The sequence below is a fragment of the Arvicanthis niloticus genome, chromosome 24 (assembly GCF_011762505.2).
Source record: "Arvicanthis niloticus isolate mArvNil1 chromosome 24, mArvNil1.pat.X, whole genome shotgun sequence".
Taxonomy (NCBI): Eukaryota; Metazoa; Chordata; class Mammalia; order Rodentia; family Muridae; genus Arvicanthis; species Arvicanthis niloticus.
In genome coordinates this window covers 29797017-29819976 of record NC_133432.1, presented here as the reverse complement: position 1 = coordinate 29819976, position 22960 = coordinate 29797017, and the positions used below count along the sequence as shown (strand labels likewise).

At 51.6% G+C, this 22960-nt stretch overlaps 1 protein-coding gene across 5 annotated transcripts in view; it reads left to right on the top strand.

Moving 5' to 3' along the window:
* The window catches only part of Prkar1b (protein kinase cAMP-dependent type I regulatory subunit beta), a 140215-nt gene that overhangs the window by 109201 nt on the left and 8054 nt on the right, over positions 1–22960 (top strand). For all 5 annotated transcript variants that reach the window (XM_076923439.1, XM_076923437.1, XM_076923434.1 and 2 more), the window contains exons 8-9: positions 3946–4006; positions 10217–10338. In XM_076923439.1, coding sequence (XP_076779554.1) covers positions 3946–4006; positions 10217–10338 — 183 coding nt within the window. The remainder of the gene's footprint in view (positions 1–3945; positions 4007–10216; positions 10339–22960) is intronic.

Here is a 22960-nt window from a genome sequence, read left to right as displayed (position 1 = left end):
CCCATTACAGATGGTTGTGAGCCACCCCACCATGTAGTTGCTGGGAATTGAACTCAGGACCTCTGGAAGAGCAGACGGTCTCTTAACCTCTGAGCCATCTCTTTAGCCCTGGGGCAGGTTTTAATATTCCCATTGCACAGATGAGAAGACAGAGCTCAAGAGGCCAGTGAGAATGGAGGTTTGAGCTCGGGCTTTCTGAGAGCTAGCTCAACGTCATCGTCCAGCTTTCCCCAGGCTCATCATTGGTTAAGGGGCACTGCACATGCTGGTGGATCGCTCCTCCAAGTTCTGTGTGCATCCCTTCACTGACTTATAGCTCCCAGCAGACCCTGTATCTTGGAAATGATACCTTCTACCTCAGCCTGTTTCCCAGAGTCCCATGGTGCTGTCCTCACATGACCCTGTTCTTTGCCCAGCCCCTTCTCTGTGTCCTTCATGTTCATCATCCCCAAGTGTTATATAAGGCTAGTTTCTCTTCAGACACCCGAGTATTTGGTCTTCAAGCGTGAACTTCCTGGGCCGTCCACCCAAGCTTTCTCGGGTCCTCGGGTCAGAATGGCAAGGTCTGGCTGGTAAGAGCCCTAGTGGCTGCTGATGTCATGGGCATCAGTTTCCACGGTTGGTATATGATTTGGGATAGATTTCTCTTCTGGCTTCTCATGCTTTAACTGGACTGTAGGTACCTGCCTGTGTTTCCAAGAGGTACCTGGCCATGGAAATCACACTATGAGTGTCCCAATGTGCCCTGGGCTGCAGAGAGAACAGTGAACTGTCCTACCATTAGCTGACAGGAACGCAGAGAGGAGATCCAGCCAGGCCTTCCTGCACACGTCTCTCCATACAGCACCGAGCCCTCTCCTCCTGCACTGAGGCCTGTCTGGCTACTTGGTCTGCACAGGAACATGGGAGGGTGGTGATAACGTGTCTATGACATCAAACAGACTGGACCACCTTAACTCTGCTCTGTGCCAGCTCCAAGCCTGGGCACGCTGTGTGATTTCCCCCAATCCAGGGTGGGGATGGAGACTGACCACACAGTATAGCTCATGGTGGTGGCTTTGTGGACACAGCTTCTGTCTCCATGGGAGCAAAGATGCAGAGTGGGGAGAATGCAGTTTGGTGTGCTGTGGGAGCTCATGCTTTGAAATCCTGGCATTTGGGAGGCTGACACAGAGTCACAGGTTCTAGGTTAGCCTGGACTATATAGTGAGTTTGAGAGTAGTGTGGGCTACAGAATTAAAGTACACTTCAGCAAAGGGAAGCAAAGAAGCCGGGTGTGGTGGTACACGCCTTTCATCTCTGCGTTCAGGAAGCAGAGACAGGCAGATCTCTTATGTTAGCAGCCAGTCTGAGCCACATAGAGAGCTCAGTCTAAGCGATTTCAGTCCCCAACTCATGAGACAGGAAGCAGGCGAGTACCATTTGGACCTCTGTTTCCAACCCAGTAGAGAGAGGCACAGTAATGTCTCTCAGAGCTGTGGGCACAGAGCAGTGTTGGGGGCAAGGTCTTGACTGTGCTTCTTGCCATCTTCTGAGAGAAGAGTGTTCCTGAGAACGACTGGGGTGCAGGGGACTGGTGCCTCTGGGTACCTATCTGCAGAGTTACCCATCCCATTTCTGATGATGAGGGGCTTGCCTCAGGCTGATGCTCCCCTGTTTCAGAACCTTCTGAGCTCCGATGTCGACAACACTATCTGAGCAGTGGTATAATGTCACAGAGGGAGACACGGGGCCCAAGTTAGAGAGAGCAGCCAGGCAGGCATGGATAGAACATAGAGAGGCTTGCAGGGGACAGGGTTGTTTCAAGAGCATAGGCAGGGATGGGCCACCCTCGCCGTGAGCCCTCCTCTGGGGCACTCAGTAAGATTCGCACCATTGTCTTCACTGCCACAGTTACTAAAGCCACCACCTGTACTGTCACCGCCAGTTAACACCAAGCAGGCTGTCACCATCAGTGTCAACAATACCATCACCATTACCATAATCACCACCATCACTCCCACGGTCACCGCTACCATCACCGACATTATGACTGTCAGTGGCATCATTACCACCTCAACATCAGCATCACCACCACCATCATCATCACCATCAAAAGTATCACCGCCACCACCACCACCACCACCATTATGATTACCAGTAGCACCAATTCTACCACCACCACCATCACTATATCATCATCATCATCATCATCATCATCATCATCATCATCATCATCACCACTATCCTCCTCCTCCTCCTCACTGATATTGACACAATCGCCACCTTCAACATACGTAGGGATATTTATTCAATCTTGGTCCTTGTAACAAATGATTTTAAAAATCTCACTCCCCCAGGACTAGTGATGTAGAAAGTACATCCAGATTTACCCTTGTTACCCCGGATTGAAATGTCCATCCCCTCAGAAACTTAGCCTGGCCATCCTCTATGTGAAACCCTAGGAGGACACGGGAGGGCAGACATATCCCTGTATCTTCAGCCCCACTACGGTGTGGGGCTCAAGTGGCACCCACGGTAGGCTTCACATTTTTTCTGAGAGTGGGAGCCCATATCGACCCCCGGGTCTGTGTTCTGGATGCTGAGAGCCCAGGAAGTGAGCCAGGAGTATTGAGTGCCTTGAGGCAAGCAAGAAGGTTGACCTTGTGCATGGCTGGGGAGAACCCCATGGTCTGGCCCGTGGAAGCTGAGGTGTGCCATGGAGCCTCGAGGGCCCTTCCTCCTCACTTCACTGACGCTCACATTTTTGTCATAGCTGTCCGGGGACCGGCACTGACTGCCACGGGCCTTCGCCTTCAGTTCAGTCCTTCTCTTGAAAGTCGTTTTTCCTTCAGCAGGACTTTGCTGACTGACTTTGGCTCAGGGCTCTGCATTTGGGTCCTTGGGCTATCCCACACCCCAGGTAGAGGGGGCTCCTGCTGTGACCCTTATTTCAGGTGTGATAGAGCCGTCTGCAGTGAGCCTTGTTGATGGAGACATGAGCATCTTCACACTCAGCTGAACCTGCTGTCAGAGAGCAGCCCTGTCAGTGGGCGGTGTCAAGAGAGGGACGCATGTCTGGCTCTGCCTCGTCCTTAGCAACTGGAGCTTCAGCTCTGAGCCTGCAATGTACTGGTCTCTCCATTTCTGCTCTAGTGGCTTCAGGGCTGCCAGACCTTGTGCTGGTGTGCTGAGAGCTCAGCATCAGGCCCCACGGGGGGAATGCATATATTATAAATGCCACCCCACGTAGTACTGAGATTGCCACACTACCCAGACATTTGCAGACCTCTGGGTATCAGTCCTGTACCTCACGTCCGATCCATCTCCCTTTCCCGGATGTTTTCCAATGTACATCTTACTCATCAGACTCCTAGTCAGGGCTGCAGTACCTGAGATTGGCATAGACCTCGGAAATAAGAGCGTCCCAGCTGCAGCAGTGAGAGGCAAGGCAAACATCTCTAGGACATCTATGGCCTCTCATCAATGGCCAGGCAGTGGGCACAAGCCTCCCACACCATTGCTCTAGACACCTGAGGTTACTGGGAGGCCCACTGGATAGCTGGGTGTCCTGATAACCTAAAAGCTTTGTAACGGCAGGTTTTAGTGGTGCATACTTATAATACAAGTCAGGTGGCTGAGGCAGGGGCATTACACATTCGATTCTGCCTGGAAAGAGCAGGGCAGGCATAGCCACAGCCACCTTTGGAAAGTTTAGGCATGGTCCCCTTTCACTGTGGGGAGGGAGTGGCTTCCTCAGGATAGGACCCCAGGAAGCAGCGCTGGATGGAGCCAGGATCTGCTTTAGAAGGCACAGAAGGTGAAGAGCAAGGCATAGGAGACATAGGCTCTCACAGACACATTTAATGGGCTTCCTCTGAAGAGATTAATTGCTGAGAGTCTGCAAATGTGGAAAGGCTGAGACCAGCAACCCACCTGCTTTGTTTTGTTTTGTTTCTTTCACAGGGAAGCACACTGAGGAAACGCAAGATGTATGAGGAATTCCTCAGCAAAGTCTCCATCCTAGGTCAGTGGCTCTGCTGTCCGCTGCCTCTCTGCAGCTTCCTGTGGGCGCCTGCCACCGGCTCACATCTCCTCCTCCCTATGTAACCGACAGGTCACCTCTGCTTGGCACCACACAGGTTTGAGACACGCATGCTGACGTGTAAATGCAGACACGTGTGCATGGCTCCCATAGGAGCCCTACCACACACTCACCTACGCGCTTACACGTGCACACATGCATATGCAGATACGTACGCCCAGATGTAGCACACACCCCTATGCGTTCACATTCATGTGTAAACACATGTGTGGCACATGTTCATAGTACACACATTCATGCACATGCACGGACATGCTGCGTGTTCACATATGCACACATCCACAGTGGACCTTTATATAGGTGCATACTCATACCCTGCTACCCGTAAGAATGTCATACCATAGGTGTCCCTGTCCCTCATGTGGTCTGTCTGTTTCTCTCTCTTGCTGTCTTTGGTGCCCCCATGTCACCTTCATGACTCTGAGCTGAAAGCTAGCTCTTTGTTTTCCTAGCTGGAGTCACACACTAAGTGTCTTCCCCCTCCCTTTTGGCTCACCTTGAGCAAGGCTCCTTGGTGACATCACTGCCCTTCCAAGGCCACCTTTATGTTCCATCCCTATGGCCTGTGGAGACTTGTGGGCCATAGATGGGCCCTGGGCTCATGTGTGCAGCTGAGCAGTCAGAGACCTTTAGAGACGACGATGGTAATCTTGTTCTGAATTATGAGGGACAGGGAGGGACCTGCTTGGCACCTGTTCCTCTCAGTGCCTCCTAAACACAGAGGTTCTTCATACACTTTGTCCCATTGCCTTGTGACGGTGCCTCCCCTTCCTGCCCTTAATGAACCGCTGCAGTACTGATTCATTCATTGTGGTGAGACGTGCACAACACAGAACCGGCCATTTGCAGTGTTATAAGAAGCTGGCTCAGAGAAAGAAGCCCAGCCACAGGGTGTGCAGTCCCCCCACCCCCACCCCCCACCATTTACTTAAAACTTGTTTTTCTCCCCAACAGAGACTCATCCCCCCACAGGCAGTCACTCCCCATCCACTCCCCTCAGCCAAGTCACTGCAAAGCCTCTGCCTCTCTGCCTCTTTCTCTCTTTCTCTCTCTCTCTGTTTCTCTGTCTCTCTGTCTCTCTGCCTCTCTGCCTGCCTCTGCCTCTCTGCCTCTGCCTCTGCCTGCCTCTGCCTCTGCCTCTGCCTCTGCCTCTGCCTCTGCCTCTGCCTCTGCCTCTGCCTCTGCCTCTGCCTCTGCCTCTGCCTCTGCCTCTGCCTCTGCCTCTGCCTCTGCCTCTGCCTCTGCCTCTGCCTCTGCCTCTGCCTCTGCCTCTGCCTCTGCCTCTGCCTCTGCCTCTGCCTCTGCCTCTGCCTCTGCCTCTGAGCATGGTTTAAATGTTCTGAAAGCTGTTTTGTTTCATTTAGAACTCTGGGCCCAAATTCTGGCTGCCAATTTTACAGTTACTTCAGTTTTCACCTAAGATTTATGCTGTTAGGAGATAACGCTATGGCAAATCTGGTTTTCCAACCTTGGAATAGTGCACATTTAAATGCCACTGGGTGGGTGGGGGAAGCTGTGCTTAAAAACATGTGTTGGGGAGGGAGGGGGAGAGGGAGAGAGAGAAGAGGAGAGGAGAGAGGTGCTGCTGCTGCTGAAGTCCAAGCCTTGTACGTACTAGGCAGGTACTCCATTGCTTAAGTTACCCAGTCCCTCACTGGGGGATTCTAGGCAAGGGCTCTACCACTGAGCCACACCCCAGCCCCTCACTGGGGGATTCTAGGCAGGGGCTCTACCACTGAGCCACACCCCAGCCCCTCACTGGGGGATTCTAGGCAGGGGCTCTACCACTGAGCCACACCCCAGCCCCTCACTGGGGGATTCTAGGCAGGGGCTCTACCACTGAGCCACACCCCAGCCCCTCACTGGGGGATTCTAGGCAGGGGCTCTACCACTGAGCCACACCCCAGCCCCTCACTGGGGGATTCTAGGCAGGGGCTCTACCACTGAGCCACACCCCAGCCCCTCACTGGGGGATTCTAGGCAGGGGCTCTACCACTGAGCCACACCCCAGCCCCTCACTGGGGGATTCTAGGCAAGGGCTCTACCACTGAGCCACACCCCAGCCCCTCACTGGGGGATTCTAGGCAGGGGCTCTACCACTGAGCCACACCCCAGCCCCTCACTGGGGGATTCTAGGCAGGGGCTCTACCACTGAGCCACACCCCAGCCCCTCACTGGGGGATTCTAGGCAGGGGCTCTACCACTGAGCCACACCCCAGCCCCTCACTGGGGGATTCTAGGCAAGGGCTCTACCACTGAGCCACACCCCAGCCCCTCACTGGGGGATTCTAGGCAGGGGCTCTACCACTGAGCCACACCCCAGCCCCTCACTGGGGGATTCTAGGCAGGGGCTCTACCACTGAGCCACACCCCAGCCCCTCACTGGAGGATTCTAGGCAGGGGCTCTACCACTGAGCCACACCCCAGCCCCTCACTGGGGGATTCTAGGCAGGGGTTCTACCACTGAGCCACACCCCAGCCCCTCACTGGAGGATTCTAGGCAGGGGCTCTACCACTGAGCCACACCCCAGCCCCTCACTGGGGGATTCTAGGCAGGGGTTCTACCACTGAGCCACACCCCAGCCCCTCACTGGGGGATTCTAGGCAGGGGCTCTACCACTGAGCCACACCCCCAGCCCCTCACTGGGGGGTTCTAGGCAGGGGCTCTACCACTGAGCCACACCCCAGCCCCTCACTGGGGGAGTCTCAGCAGGGGCTCTATTCTGAGCCATGCCCCTCACCCCTCACTCTGACTGACTGACTACAGCCTCAGTTGTACACTGTGTTCCACATTAACATTCCAGTGTCGTTCTGCACCTGTTTCTTCCGACACAGACTATAATTTTGCTCAAAAATGACCTTATTCCACAGTGGATAATGTGCATTGCTTGGTTGCTGTAAAGAGATACACATGACTGAGGTGACTCTCAGAAAAAGAAGCATTTAATTGGGGCCTGCTTGCAGTTTCAGGGGTTTAGTCCTTTATCCCCATGGTGGAGAGCATGGCAGCACGCAGGCAGCTGAGAGCGGTAGAGTCTGGATTGGAAAGCAGCAGCAGAAAGATACTGGGCTTTTGAAAGCCCACAGCTCACCTCCAGTGAACAAAGCCACGCCTCCAACAAAGCCACGCCTCCAACAAAGCCACGCCTCCTAATCCCTTTCCAGTAGCCCACTTCTTAATGACCAAGCACTCAGAGAATGAGCCTCTGGGGCTATTCTTACTCAAACCACCACACAGTCCAAACTGGCTTCGAACTCACTATATAGTCCAGGCTGTCGTTAAAGCTCTGTGGTCTTCTGTTTCCATCTCACAAATGCTGAGCTTACAGACTGGAGCCGGTATGCCCGGTCAAACACATTTTAACGAAAGCTGCAGCAAGACACAGGCGGCAATATAAATTTGTAAGCCTAGTACTCAGGAAGGGGAGGCAGGAGGATTATAAAAGTCCTAAAGTTAGGCTTGGCTACTTTTGAGACTGTGTCTCAGTAAATGAGAGGGGAGGAGAGAAGCAAGAATATAGGCGGAGGAAAAGAAGAAAGAGACCGTAGCCACCGCTCTGGCTGGAGTACCACTTAGTGCTGCCCAGCAGGGTTCCCTGAAGCCTGGGGTTCACTGGAAATGTGACCCTTTGCAGTGTGGGGCACGGGCAGGGGATTTAAAGGAGGCACATTTCCCTGGTAACCTAGATCTGAAATGAACGCCTTTTTAAATTTTTATTTTTAGCAGCTGGCCTACATATGTAGCGTTGAAGCGGAGGCCAGAAAGGTTTCTTTTCGCAGCGAGGCAGTAGGGAGCGGGCTATAGTTAAAAAGGTGACCATGGTTTTCTCACAGAAAATGCCCACTTTCTTATGTTTTTCTTCCTATCTGGGGGCTGGGGAAGGGAAGCTGTGTGCAGGATTCAGGGGCCTGCTGCATTTATAGGCATTTAAAGGTAAACTCAGCATCAGAATCAACTAATTTTTTTGCCTAAAATAGTGGCAGGTGTGTCCCTTCTGGGTACCAGAACATCAGTGCTGGTCACAGTGGCTCAAGCTTGCAAACCCAGCATCCAGGAAGCTGAGGCAGGAGGACTGCTGTGGGACTAGCCACCGCTACCCAGGGTGTGTCCTAGATTCGTTTCTGTTGCTGTGACAGAACACCTTACAAAAAGCAATTTAGGGGAGAGAGAGTTCTAGGCTAGAGCTTCTCACAGAGAAGTTACATTGGCAGGATATCATGTCACAATCACAGTCAAAGGCAGAGAGGGAATGTGTTCATGCTTAGTGCTTAGCTGGCCTTCTCTCCTCTTACACAGTCCAAGATCCAAAACTAGGGGATGGTGCCGCTTGTGTTTAGGCTGCCTCTTCCCACACCCATTAAGGCAGTGAAGGCAATCCCCCACAGTCAAGTACACAATCCAGCCTGACTTAGACAACCCCTCGAGGAGACTCTCCTCCTGGATTATTCTAATTATTTAAATTGACAATTGAAGCTAAGTGTGAGTTCAAGCTCAACCTGGAATATATACTGAGGGCCTTGTCTCAAAACAAAACAAAAACCCCAGAAGCTGGAGAGATGTCTTAGTAGTTAAAATGCTTGCAATGCAAGCATGAGGACCAGACTTTGGAACCCAGCACCCGCATAAATGAGAGGTGGGTGTGGGAGCCTGCCTATAATTGAATTCTCTGAAAGTTGAGATGGGATCCCAGAGCAGCCTAGCAAGTGAGAGACTAGTCATAGCAGTGAGCTCTGGATTCAACTAAGAGACCTGGGCTCACTAAATAAGGTGGGAGAGCGATGGAAAGCAATCCTGACACCAACTTTGGACCTCCACATGCATGTGTACCTAAGCAAACACGGAAGCACACGTGCGCGCACACACACACACACACACACACACACACACACACAAACTCAGCTCCCAGGCCTTGCCTGCTTTGAGGAGGGTGCTCCTGAGTGGAACAATCCTGCTTGCTTTGCTGAGTATGTAAAGTATGCAATAGTTGTGCAACTTGGGTATGTGGTACTTGATTCCATTGTTTGTAAACACACACACACAAACACACACAAGAACAAATGCACACACTTAATCTTGCTCTTTTGTAAAGAAAGTAATTTCTCTCTAAAAAAATATTGACTTAATATTTAGTACCTACTGTTTACATTACAGAGTCAGTGCTGTTTTCAAAGTGCATCCCCCAAGAAAAAATTAAATAGAAGTCAAATGTATTTTACTTTATATTTTTGTGCTGAAGATGTAACCCAGGGCCTGACACAGGCTAGGCAGGTGCTCTACCACTGAGCCACACCCCAGCCCCTCACTGGGGGATTCTAGGCAGGGGCTCTAACACTGAGCCACACCCCCAGCCCCTCACTGGGGGATTCTAGGCAGGGGCTCTACCACTGAGCCACACCCCAGCCCCTCACTGGGAGATTCTAGGCAGGGGCTCTACCACTGAGCCACACCCCATCCCCTCACTGGGGGATTCTAGGCAGGGGCTCTACCACTGAGCCACGCCCCAGCCCCTCACTGAGGAATTCTAGGCAGGGGCTCTACCACTGAACCACACCCCAGCCCCTCACTGAGGGATTCTAGGCAGGGGCTCTACCACTGAGCCACACCCCATCCCCTCACTGGGGGATTCTAGGCAGGGCTCTACCACTGAGCCACGCCCCAGCCCCTCACTGAGGAATTCTAGGCAGGGGCTCTACCACTGAACCACACCCCAGCCACTCACTGGGGGATTCTAGGCTCTACTGCTAAGTTCCATCTTCAGACTTCTTTTTACTTTTTATTTTGAGATACAAATCTCACTAAGTTGTAGAGTGCTCTTGAAGTGCACTCTGTGTCCTCGGTGTGCCTTGAGTGTAACACTCCTGCTTAACCTCCTGAGTAGCTGGGATGGTGACCTGTGCCACCACAAGCTGCTTACATACAGAGTACATCTTAGATAGAACCTAATGGTGAGAGGTGCCAGCTCTCTCACAAAATTTCAGCATTTTGTGGTTTCTGCTGCAGTATTATCTGTCACCTCTGAGGAGCATAGTCTCAGATCACCTCAGAAATCTGAGAGTCGGGCTTCCTAAGAAAGCATCCAAGGATTCCACAGGAGTGAAGTGCAGCCTGTGACCCCTTGTGTCTTCCTGTAGAGTCCCTGGAGAAGTGGGAACGCCTGACTGTAGCTGATGCCCTGGAGCCTGTGCAGTTTGAAGATGGAGAGAAAATCGTTGTGCAGGGGGAGCCTGGGGATGACTTCTACATCATCACAGAGGTGAGTCCCGTGCAGGCTGTTGATGCCGGTGGCCTCTGGGAGGACCTGAGTGGAAGCCAGAGCAGCTTTGGTTTGTTCTGTTCCCCTCACCTAGCACCACTTCATCCCACACCCTCTGCATCACCCCCAAGAACCTACGTGGGAGAGATGGCACGATGACCTCACACCCACGCCACTGGGTTGTCTGTTGGTGAGAACAAAAGTCTCTCCTTAAAAATGATGGCAGGTGTGATGGCTTTACATAACATACATACACATAATCACAGACATATGCTGCACATGCACACAAACATGCACATACACACACACACACACATACAAAGATACACACAAACGCACACATATACACAAAGATACACACATACACACAAAGATACATACATACACACAAACATATACACATAAACACAAAGATACACACATACACACAAACATATACACATACACACAAAGATACACACATACACACAAACACACATATACACACATATGCAGAGAAACATACACATATAGACACACAAACATACAGAAAAATATACACATACACACAAACACACATAGACACACACATAGATACAAACACACAGAGAATCATATACATACACACAGACACACACAGACACACACAGAAAAAACATACACATACACACAAAGGTACAAACACATATATACACACATATACACATAAATACATAAATACACACAGACACAAACACACATACGCACACATATTCATATACTCACAAGCATACACATACACAGAGACACACAAATATACACATATACACAAACATACACAAACATACACATACATATACACATACTCACATAAACATATACACACATACAGACGCATATTCATACACTCACAAGCATACACATATACACATACACACATACATACACAAACATAAACACTCACAAGCTTACACATACACTCACAAGCATATACATACACACTAACACACACACACTAACACACACACACACACAAATGCATGAATGTAATAATAAATGTAAGGAGAGACTACTAGAACCATGGGTAAGGCAAATAATTGTTCTCAGAAAGACTAGAATGAGCCCACTTCCTCCATCCCAGCACCTCAGTCTCCAAGAGTCAGGCTTGTGTGCAGGCCAAGGCCAGAGCCTTTGAACTACTATGTGCATGTGTGCGTGTATGCATGCGTGCATGCGTGTGTGTGTGTGTGTGTGTCTGTGTGTGTGTGCGTGCGTGTGTGTGTGTGTGTGTGTGTTGGTGGGGTTGGCTCCACACAGACCTCTAACCCAAGAGGCCATCCCTGACCATTTTAGAAAGAAAGGTACAATCTTGTCAGGAACATCTATTTGACAAATCATCCAGTAGAACAAGGTTAGATCTCAGGCTCTAAGGACTGGGATGATGGCTGACATCCCAGTGGGAGCTATACAGAACTTCTGGCATGCCTGTCACGAGGGCATCTGCCCCTAGCCTAACCCTCCAATATTTCCCGCCTCCTTTCCTGTCTATAGTTCTGAAAGTCCTTTGTTCTGAGTCTTTCTGTGTTTGGTCATGAACATGGCCTCTGTGCGATGCTCTTCTCGGCGTCTGTAGGACCCCATCCTCAAGGTGAGAAGTGAAGGTGTGCTGGGCATGATGGTACACTCCTACAATCCCACTGTTTGGGAGACTGAAACAGGAGGATTGGGAGTTCTAGGCCAACCTGGGCTAGGTGGCCTTGTCTCAGTGAGGGGGAAAAAAAGGGAGAGAAAAGAATCCCACTGAAGTCAGGCAGCCCCAGCACCCTCTTGTCTCTACTTCCCCGATCCTGGGTTTACAAGGATTTGCTACTACACCTTTTAATGTCGGCGCCAAGGATCAAACTCAGGTCCTCATGCTTGTAGGGTAAGCACTTTGTCAGCTAAGGTATTTTCCCCCATTCTCTCTTTGGCTTTTTGAGACAGAGCCTCTCACACTCTAGATTGGTTTGGCCTTGGATTGGAAGTGGTCGGCTTGCCTTAGCCCCCTGAGTGCTAGAATAACAGGCCATGGCCCACTCTGCTTTGTGTATCTTGTGTGTCCCTCCCCTCTCTTCACGTCTCTCTGGTGAAGGTGTGAGATTTGACCTCAGGGTTCCTCTTGATCTTTCAGAAGGATCTGCTGTTTGAGGACAGTGCATGGACTGCCGGTTACCTTGGGGGAGTCTCAGGCAGTAGGGCTGGGCTGGGACCAGCTTCTTAAGTCCCCAGTGTCCTCAATGCAGAACAGTTTCTAGGAAGGTGCCTGCCTAGGGCAGTCTCAACATCAGTCAGCTTGAGCCTTCATTGACTGGAGATGAGGAGGGAGAGGTTGAGCCTCATTCACTTGAACAGCATATTGTCTGGGCCTCTGGGATGTAACCCAACCCCAGGGGAAGGTATACTTTTCACAACCTTATAAAATGTGTTTGAAGTGGTCTCCTTGGCAACATGGCTTGCTTTTTTTTTTTTTTTTTAAATACCCTTCTTCCTCTGTGATCAGCTGAATCTGGAAAGTCAACCCACAGACCCCAGGTCCACAGGGACCAGCATGCACCACAGGGGACTGTGCAGCGTATTCACATGGCTTGCGGGAGGCTTTGGCCACATCTAAGCCAGATGTGCATGGAGGGTCAAACCCAGCTCCCTGTGGGATGTGGGCAGGCGCGCTCAGCTGCCATGTCTGATGCCGTGTCTGAGCTCCTCTCCTTGAGGTACGAAGTCGCCTGAGTCTCTCACGCCTGGGCTGCCCCGCCCCTCCTGTCTCACGGCCACACCTCATGCACTAGTTATCACATTTTTTTCTAGTGTGGATTTTTCTGAACTTGTTTTGTAAACTGTGTTCTTGTCAGCTTGAGGAGGACACTGGCAACCCTGGGAAGCCTAGTACTAAGCCCACATCTCTATTCCCTGTCCCCTGCCCCTCCCCCGTCCCCCTGATGGAAGGGTATCTACCTGTCATTGAACCCCAGTGCTCAGGGACATACATGCAGGCTGCTTGTGTGTGCCTGGCTCCTGCTATGCCAACAAGATGTGATTATTTCAGGAACTGATTTCCACACCACTTATGGGGATATCCAGAAGGGGATTTATACCACTGGCTCCTGAGAGCCTTGTTACCGCCATCAGAACAGGCCGGTTAAAGAGCTGGTGCCAGTTTATGTGCTTCGTAGAGGTCTCTGCAGGGCTGCACCCTCTGAGGCCAGTAGCTTGTTCCTCCTTGCTGTCGTCACAGCTGCTGTCCTTGAGCAGGATGGGGAAGCTGCCAGCCTCTCAGACAGCTGACCCTCAGAGCTTCTAGAAAACACTCAGCAGACAGGGCAGGAGCCAAGCGCCTAGGACACAGAGGTAGAAGACATAAATGGGGTGGTGCAGGGTCCCTGCTACTGTCTAAGCTCACTCCCTACTGTGTCACCTTCCTGCCTCTGTCCCCCTGGGGTGACCTACCCTGGGCCAGGAGCCCTTGAGATGGGACAAAGCTGGGTCTGGGCCCTGTGTTTGGCAGGACATAGCTTTTGGCTGGCCTCCTAATAGGGGGTACCCTGGCTTGGGCTGGGCCTGCCATGACCTGCAGGCAAGGATGACCTCATCTAGATCCAAGGTCTCCCACAGCTCTCCAGGAAAACCCAAAAGGAGACCCAGGGCTGGGTGGGAGAAATGATTTCTCAGCAGCTCGAATTCCAGACCCGCATTCCTCAATTCGAGCTGCCCCCACTCCCACCCCACCCACTGCCCCATTCCTGGGCCCTGATTGAGCGGCCAGGGAAGCAGCTGGACCAGGAAGGATGGCTTCCCATAAAATCCCAAGACTGAAATTGGGCAGCATGGGAGGTGTTGCCATGGGAACACAGCATTGAATTTATCTCCTTGCTTAGCAAATTAATTTTATGAATGTCCACAGTGTTGAAGCGACTGCAAAACAACACATTTCTCGGCTGCCCCCAGGCCTGGGAACACATCCCTAACATCAGAGTGCCTGCCTCCCTGCTGGGGCATAGAGATCACCTTTGCAGGAAGAAGGCCAGACATACGCTTCATGTCCCTCGGGTACCTGGATGCAGTGTAGACTAACTCAGGCTTAGTCTGGACCTGTGCCAGCCCTACTGCGCTCTCACTCCAGGCACCGTGGCTCCCTGGGGGTGTGTTTATGCCTCAAACTCACTGTCCTTACTCAGTGTCACCTCTATCCTCATGGCTCCTTGAGCTGTTTCTAATGTCATTCAGTTGGTTCCTATGTTCCTCTCTTTGAGAATAGTGCCTGGAGAAAGTTTAGGGGCCTGCAAGAGCTGTGTGGAGCCTTGCTTCAGATATTTCTCTAGAGTTAGCTCCCTTGGCTGTAGGCATGGCAAACGCCAGGCAACCCTACTTCTGGAAGGGGTTCTAAGGGAGCCAGAAATTTGTAGACTCAAGGGAAGGGGGGCAGGGTTTTGGAAAGGACACTGAATGCCTGGAACCCAGGACGTCTCAGATGTGCAGACTGGAGCTACATCTGCGGAGTGAGGGCCTTAGGTCCCTGGTCTGCACTGGGACTGGCTGGGAAGAGGGACTGCAGGGAAGGCTCAGGCAGTTGTTGGAGGCCTGCTAGCCAGGGTCTGCCAGGTAGTTTTCTTCAGGATTTGAGGTGGCCATTAGAGCGTGTGACACTTGCCCAAAGAAATCACACAGGGCCATCTATACAGAATAAATTGAACAAGGGATCACGGTGGAAGCAAGGCAGTCAGAAAGGCAAGAGGTTGTCTCCAGGTGACAGATGGGCTACACTCCGAAGAAGAAGCCGCCAGAAGATGTGGAAGAAGAGGGAAGGAAGGGAATTGGAGGGTTGAAGTTCAGGTAAATGTTTCTGAGGTAGGAAAGGTGTCGTGTAAATAATTCATGCTTTAGGTTGTGTTGGAGCTCCTGATCCTGGACCATGCGGTAGAGAGGCCACACAGAGGACACTTGAGAAAGACTCTGAATGGTCCCTCACTCTAATGTTTGATGTACACATTGCTGGGTGCATCCGCCACGGGGAGCACCAAGGTTGGAAGTGTGTGTCATTGTATGACTGTTGTTGGGTGCATGTGCCATGCACATTATATGATACTTGTGACAGCAGTGCACGTTGCCTGGATGACCCAAACTCTTCTCGTGAGTAAACAGGGGTTATCCATTGCCTTAGGCTCCAAAGGGGCCTCTGAATACCCACCTGAAACCTAAAGGCTTTATATCTGTCTTGGGGATACGCTGGGTGTGGCCGTCAGCTCTAACCAGCTGCTCTGCCCTAACCAAGCCTGGGCTGGGGGATCATCCATCCTTAGTACAGATGCAACCTTCTTCTCCCAGCCTTAGGGCCTTGTGGGCGGAGCCTCCTTCACACACACACACACACACACCCACTCCAGAGGAATTGCAATGTCATGGGGGTTTGAGACTACAAACCCAGTGTTTGCTAGCGACACTGAATTTGCCTCTGTGCTGGACTGGGAGGAACTCCCAAGAGCCAGGCAGGGCTCAGAATCCCCCTGTGCCTGTTGATTCCAAGGTATGGGGGCTTTCTCAGGGGGTTGGAACATTATTCTCGTCCTGTGTGTCTGGCACTGGGTGATCTCATTCACTAGTGTTTTCCAGCTCGTTGGCTGGACTCACTGTGACGAGCTGTCAGTATTCCCAGGGAAGTCTGGCTTCATCATGCTGGCACCACTTGGTGATCATGAGTGCCCTGTGCTCAGACCCTATCCAGAAGGCCAGGGAAGCTCCTAATAGCATAGCCCACCAGGAGGATCGCAGAGGACCACGGGCTGTGATCCATCTTCTTTCTCATGGAAAGCTAACGTGGTCACTTTGAGTCGGCAGGGCTCGGTGTCCCCTTTAGCCTGATGTGGAAGAACTCTTAGTGCCTGTCTGCCAAGGCTCCGTCCTGGATAAATCACAGTGGTATTCTCTTAGTGGCTGGATGTTGGGTGCTACAGCTCATAGGGAAGGAAGCAGGAGACTATCCTTTATGGATGTGATGGCCATGCCATGATGGCTCACAGTGGATGAACTGACCTTCCAGATGTACACTATCCTTTGGATCCAGAGATTTCTTGCAGGATGCAGAGCCTCTGCAGCAGGCTGATCTCTAAGAATGAGCCCCTATCTAAAAGTTTAAAAAAAAAAAAAAAAAAAAAAAAAGTGCTTGCCTAGCATGCTCAAAGCCCTGGGTTCTATCCCTGGCACCACATAAACTGGGTATTAGGGCACATTCATGTGATCTCAGTGCTTTAGAGGTATAGGCAGGAGGATTAAAAGTCCAGGGTCATTCTTGGCTACATATCCAGTTTGAGGCCACCTGGGCTACATGAGACCTTGTATCAATAAAGAACAAGAAAACAGCAACTCAGAACATTCCTTCCCAGACCAGTGTCAAAAGCATCACCGCCATTCCTTCACCTTCTCCAGGGCTGCAGCAGCCCTCCATCCCAGGCCCTCTGCTGCAGACGTTGGGATCCAATTTCCCATCATCCTTGCCCTGCTGGCCACATGTGTCCCTAGCGAGACAGATGTGGAATGTATCTGCTGGCTTCCACAGTCCGGGATTACCCAGCCGAGACTTCTGGCTCCTCAGAGGCGCCTTAAACACTGTGCAGAAGTGGTTGCTATGAGAATGCTGGGAAACCCAAACAGAGGCCAGTCTAGATAAGCCAGTCCGGACAAGTCAGTCTGTGGAGCCTCGAACCAGTGCACCCCATGACTGCCCACACAGTCCTTTGGCCCCTCTGCTGCCCTCTGTATAGGGCCTAGAACACCAGGAAGCATGACTGTGCCGGGAGCTGCACGTAGGAGCACTGTGCAGGGGCGGACAGTGGTCCTCCCCAAGAGCTGTCTCCTGACCTCTAACCTCGGCCTCCCTCCCGACACTCCCATGCACTGGCCATCGCTTATCTACAACCCTAGCGCTGCCTAGGACTCAGCCCAAAGGCTTCCAAGGAGGAACAGCTGTCAACAGCAGCTCGTAACCTCCACACCCCCAGGAAATGGGCTTGGTCCAGTCAGGGCAGAGACAACCGGAGTTGAGAGATTGCCCAGCAACATGATGGGGTTGGGCACTGCCAGGTAGAGAGGATGTGGAAGAGGCCAGAATAGGATCCCAAGGGCATGGGGCTAGTCACATATAGTTGGAGTCTCGGTGATAAAATATAAATCACAAGAAGTTCACATTTTAAATGTATCTATAAGGACAGTCTGGTGGCGGTGACTCCCACGGGGAATGACAGTTGCACATCTGTCAGAATGTCCCAGCGATTTGGGAGCATGAGGCGAGAGGATTGCTTGAGTCCTGGACTTTAAGACAAGTCTTTAGCAATACAGCAAGGCTCCATATCAAACAAGCAAGCATGCAAGCAAACATGCCCACCACTCAGACAGACAGTGCGCACGCGCGCACACAGTCTGTCCACCCACCCACATAGCAGAGTCTCACACACACATGCAGAAAGCATGTGCACCATTCTCACGCAGCACACAATCAATCACTTGCACAAACTTGTCTGTGCACTCCTGTGCACAACACACTCATACATGTGGATTCATTCACCCATCACACAAGCCATAGCATGCGTGCGCACACACACACACACTCATGCATGCACTCTTTCACAAACAGCACACACACAATCACATGCACACTTAATACACCGACACATACAATCATACAAGCACAGTGCCTGTGTCCATGCGCAGAACAGCAGGCACTCTCTCATGCACACTCATTTATATAGTGCATGCTCCTGTGCCATGCACACTTGTGCGTACACAGCCCAAGTACCCACACAGCATCAACACATAGCGCACACACACTATGTTTACATACTACGTGTATGTGTGCCCTTAAACAACACCCACACTCTTGCATACACATCATATACACTCGTGTGAACACACACATAACACACTAGGCTGCAGGCTGGAGCAGCTGGTAGATCTTCTTTGGGACTGGAAGAGCTGAGATTTGGGCATTGTGGTGGCTCTGGATCTCTGAGTGAACAGCCAGATCCCAGGGCTTCATTTGAGTTTCTCCCCTGTCTGGCAAGAGGGATGCCAGGTGAGAAGGCACCCTGTGGAGGACTCACTGGTGCCCTCGGCCCTAGCAAAGAAACCTAGCATGACAGAGACATGAAGCTGTGCCCACGGCACCTGATGTACTAGACTTGTAGATATGTGTGGCTCTAGGCTTTGTCAAAGGCCTACCTGTACATTCCCTGCCCAGCTGCGTACGAAGAGCAAGCTTACATCCTTGGAGCATGTTCTCCGGGTTCAGAGTAGGAGGAGAAGGCACATTTAGTCTGTAAGGGTGCATACATGGCACCCACATCTTGGGACTCACATGGTCAGGGCTCGAGATACCGTGGCTGGTTGAGGAGGAGGAGGGTTCCGGGCACATCCAGCCTGGCAGGAGAGGAAAGGGGCAAAGTTCATTGTGGCAGCACCCTCTGGGGAGATCCTCGAGGGTCGCAAAGATGGAAGGTGACCTGTGAACTCTGTTGGTTGGGCAGGGGTAGAAGACAGTCAGATGGGGGCAGTGGATTGTGGTGGGTACAGGTGACAGGGACAGAATCCCTGGGCTCAGTGACTTATGGATGGCAGGCGTTATTGGGTGGGTCAGCCAGGACACGGTTGATCAACAAGGGGGTTTCCATCTATGGGAGAGATTGGTCTGTAGGATGGGTCAGCAAGGGGGTCTGTCTGTAGGGGAGAATGGCAGGGGTAGGGCATTGTTAACAAGGACAGTGGGCCATCAAAGTGGGGGAGGTCAGAGAAGATAAAGGTCACTGATGATGTCGGCCAGGATGTGGGAGCCTTGGTGCAGTTCAGCAGGGATGGGCCACTGATGTGGAGTCTCTGGGATTGTTGTTCAGGAGGAGTTGTGCATACGGAGACCAGGATGGTCTGGGAATGAGCTGGGAGATGTGTTCAAAAGCAGACACTAGGCCTCACTCAAGAGGCATGGCCATGGGCTCCACAGATGGATCTCAGCGGCTCGTGCCCCTGCCCATGAAGCAGCGACCCAGGGCTGCTGTAATAAACTACCTTTACCTCTGCTTGGTTGAGTTTTCCTGAGGCTGTGTGCAGGGCTGGTGTGTGCAGTCTGCTTCTCTAGCGAATGGTGAGATAGGGAGAGGAACTGAGCCACAGAAGGGTGTGAGGAACAGGCCCTGCATGGCTGGTGCTCCCCACATACCATCTCACTCTGAGACCCCCACCACCCCCGCCACCATTGTCTTGACCCCTGCATGCCATGGCTACATGCCCCGGAGTCCTGGAGCTCCATTAAAGCCGTTGTTTATACACCTCAGGGTATTTATTTGTGACAGAGTCTGACTCTGCAGAAGGGGACCCTCTCACACAGGATTTGACTGCCTCAAGCGATGGTCCCGGGCCCTTGTTGGCACCTGTCCCCATCCTGAGAGCAGTGGAGCCGGAAATCCAAGTTAATGTCTGTTTTCCCACTGGAGCTGCTGGGCCGTGCCTCTGCCACAGCCCAGACCTCACGGATGAGCCATTAAACACTGGCACAAAAGCTGACCTCGGCCGCCCACCGGGCTGGTGTGTTTGCCCAGTTGTCAAAAGGACAGACTGTAGCCAACCGTGTTACAGACAGGCAGCGGAGCGAGGCATGAGGGGAGGGCGGAGCAGGGCACCTTCGCAGATGAGAGCCCAGGCTCCTGAAGGTAAGAGAGGCTACTTAGCCAGCAGGAGTCCCAGGGAAAATCACAGTGGGGGGAGGGGCAGTGGGCTGGCTTTGGGTGGGGTTGGGGACCTGCAGTTGGAATCAGTTTCCACATGGAAAACTGTTAATTGTAGCAATCACTTTCTTCACAACCTATGGGTGTGGGGGTTGCAGTTCTCTATGGGTTCTCAGGGTTGTGGGTTTAATCCCCAGCATGACAAGGGGGGGGGGGGGCGCAGGGGGAAAACCTTAAATGTTTAAACTAGATGTTCATGTCTGTTAGTCCAGAACCTGGGAGGCTGAAACAGGAAGGCTGGAAGTTTTAGGCCAGCCTGGTCTACAGAATGAATTTGACATAACATAACATAACATAACATAACATAACATAACATAACATAACATAACATATTGGACCTTGTCTCATAAAACAAAACCCAAACCAAAACAACAACCAAACTAAACAAACTTAAAAGCTGAGTGTCACCTTTGGACAGGCTGGGCTACTTGGGAGGCCGGACGGATGTGGTAGATGTTTTGGTAAATACTAGCCTGAAGCTGCAACAGGAGTATCGAAAGCTCCAGGGCAGCCTGGACTACACGGCAAGCTCCTGTCTCAAAAGAAAACCAGGTCTCTGGAATGTGTTCTCCAGGCGGAGGCAACCTCCAGGCTCTGTGACTGCACTTGTGTGTGCAAGTTCACAAGTAGTACTCTGTCTTGGCATCCATGCAGAAGCCGACTGATTTGAGCATGCATCAGCTGCAGGCTAGGCCTCAATCCCTGGAGTGGGGCAGGTCTCATGACATGGAGTGTCCTGGCCTTCGGGGCAGTGAGCTAGGATCTGAAGGACCTGGAAGAGAGAACTGGAGGACAGGGGTCCGCAAAAAACCGCAGCTTGTCTAGAGTCTGATCAAACTGCAATTTTAATTTTTTTCATACAGGGGTTATATGCATATAGAGGCAGGATGTGGGGAAGGGGATGATGCAGGAGCATAGGTGTTCAGGGGGAGTACAGATATCTTCCAGAACAGGGTATCAGCTGAGTGAAGAAGCAGGGCGAAACAGGTCACTATGACCCTGTCCAAAAGATCTATGATTCATTTGCTCTTGTCTAATCTGGTACTTTCCACCAGGGCTACCTATCTACAAGGTCTATAGCTATCTGTTCTAGAGTTAGTGTTTTCCCACAGAGACCAAGACTTTGTTTTAGCAGACATGTATGGCTGACTTAGGCCTGTGGTTGACTTAGACCTTCAGTGTATAAACAAGGTTGCTCCCAACAATGGAGGACAACCATCTTCCTCCCCACTGCTCATGTACTCACATCCCCAGCTCCCAGTGGGAGCTGTTTCTGGGGTCTCTGGGGTAGGCAGATTTTATTCCTGTAGGGGATGGGCCACCCTCCATTCACAGCCTGGGAGCAGCTTGTGTGGATGAGCCCCATAGGGTCCATGCATGTGCCCGTGTGTGTGCATTCACTTGTGGCTGCTGGTCCTCTGTGGGTACGGGTTCCCGTGTGCATTCATATGCACAGGTGTGTGTCCCTGTGGCCACGTGTGTCCTCATGTGCGTGAGTGTCCCTGAGTCCCGATGGACATGCTTGTCCCCATGGGCTCCAGACATGTCTGCAATGCAGCAATGCAGTCTTCTGCACCTGTCTCCAATTGCTTGTGTCACTTTTCATTTACGGGTGGGGAGACCCATTTCCATGTATGGAAGTGAAACTAAGATTCTTTTAAAAGATATTTCTTTAAATAATGCAAAAAAAAAAAAAAGGTTTCCCTGTTCTGGAGCCAAGGGCTGGTGGCCTCAGCTGTGCACAGTGTGTGTGTATGTGTGTGTATGTGTATGGTGTATGTGTGTGTGTATTGTATGTGTGTGTATGTGAGTGTGTATATGTGTGTGTATGTCTATGTATGTGTGTGTGTGTGTGGCTCCTCCCCATTTGGTCGCACTCCTTGGTGTCCACGGGCAGGGTGTTTCTTACACATATGTGTAAGACATACATCTTGATTCCTCACACCTTTGCTGGTCTCTGGCTAGTTTTGGACTCAGAGAGACTTGAGTTCTCATGCTCAGCCCATTGTGGGTCCCAGGCAGGGGTCTTAAGTTGGGAGCCTTTCTTGTGCCCCTCAAGATTAGAGCAAGTGCTGATCCTGAGCTTGCCCTGTTCTCCATGCTAACCCTCCCTCACCCTCCTCGTCTCCCTGTTCCCATCCTGGCCTTTTGCTGGTTGTTGCTCGCCCTCTGGGAGGGTTTTTGCACGAATGTTTGGTAGCCCATGGTCCATGGTCACTTTGTGGCTAGACCTGGTTGACTGTCCCCCTAACCTACTTCCTTGGTAGCCCTGATGTCTGAGCCCATGGCTTGGTTTTCACTGGATGCTTAAGGATCTTTCCAGTAGAGGTGAGGGTCCCAGGCACTGCTCAGTGCATGCTGGAGAGGTGGAGGTTTCGAGAGGGAGGAGCTTTAGGGCCAAGGTTGTAAATGATGAGCAACCATGAGAACCAGCTAGGCAAGACTGCCTCTTTACAGTCTCCTCCCAGGAGGAGGCTCCTAAAATGGGTCTGGTTTCCCTCAATTCCACCTCTGAGAGCCCAAGCTGCTCTGTCACGAGCTACCATGTTTTGAATCTTAACAATGTCTGGGGGAAGTGTTAGGGACATGGCTTAGTTGATGAGGGGTTTGTTTTATAAACAAGAAGACCTGAGTTTGATTCCCAGAACCCTCCTAAAAGCTGAGTGGTGGCATGCGCTTATTTGAACCCAACACTGAAGAGATGGAGTCAGGAGGGTCCCTGGTGCCTGCTGGCCAGCCACCAGGTGAGTTCTAGGTTCAGTGAGAGACCCTGTCTCAAAAAATAAAGTGGAGAGTGTGGCTGAGGAGGACACGAAGTCCAACCTCTGGTCGTCACAAACGGGACCGTGAGACATGGAAAGAGG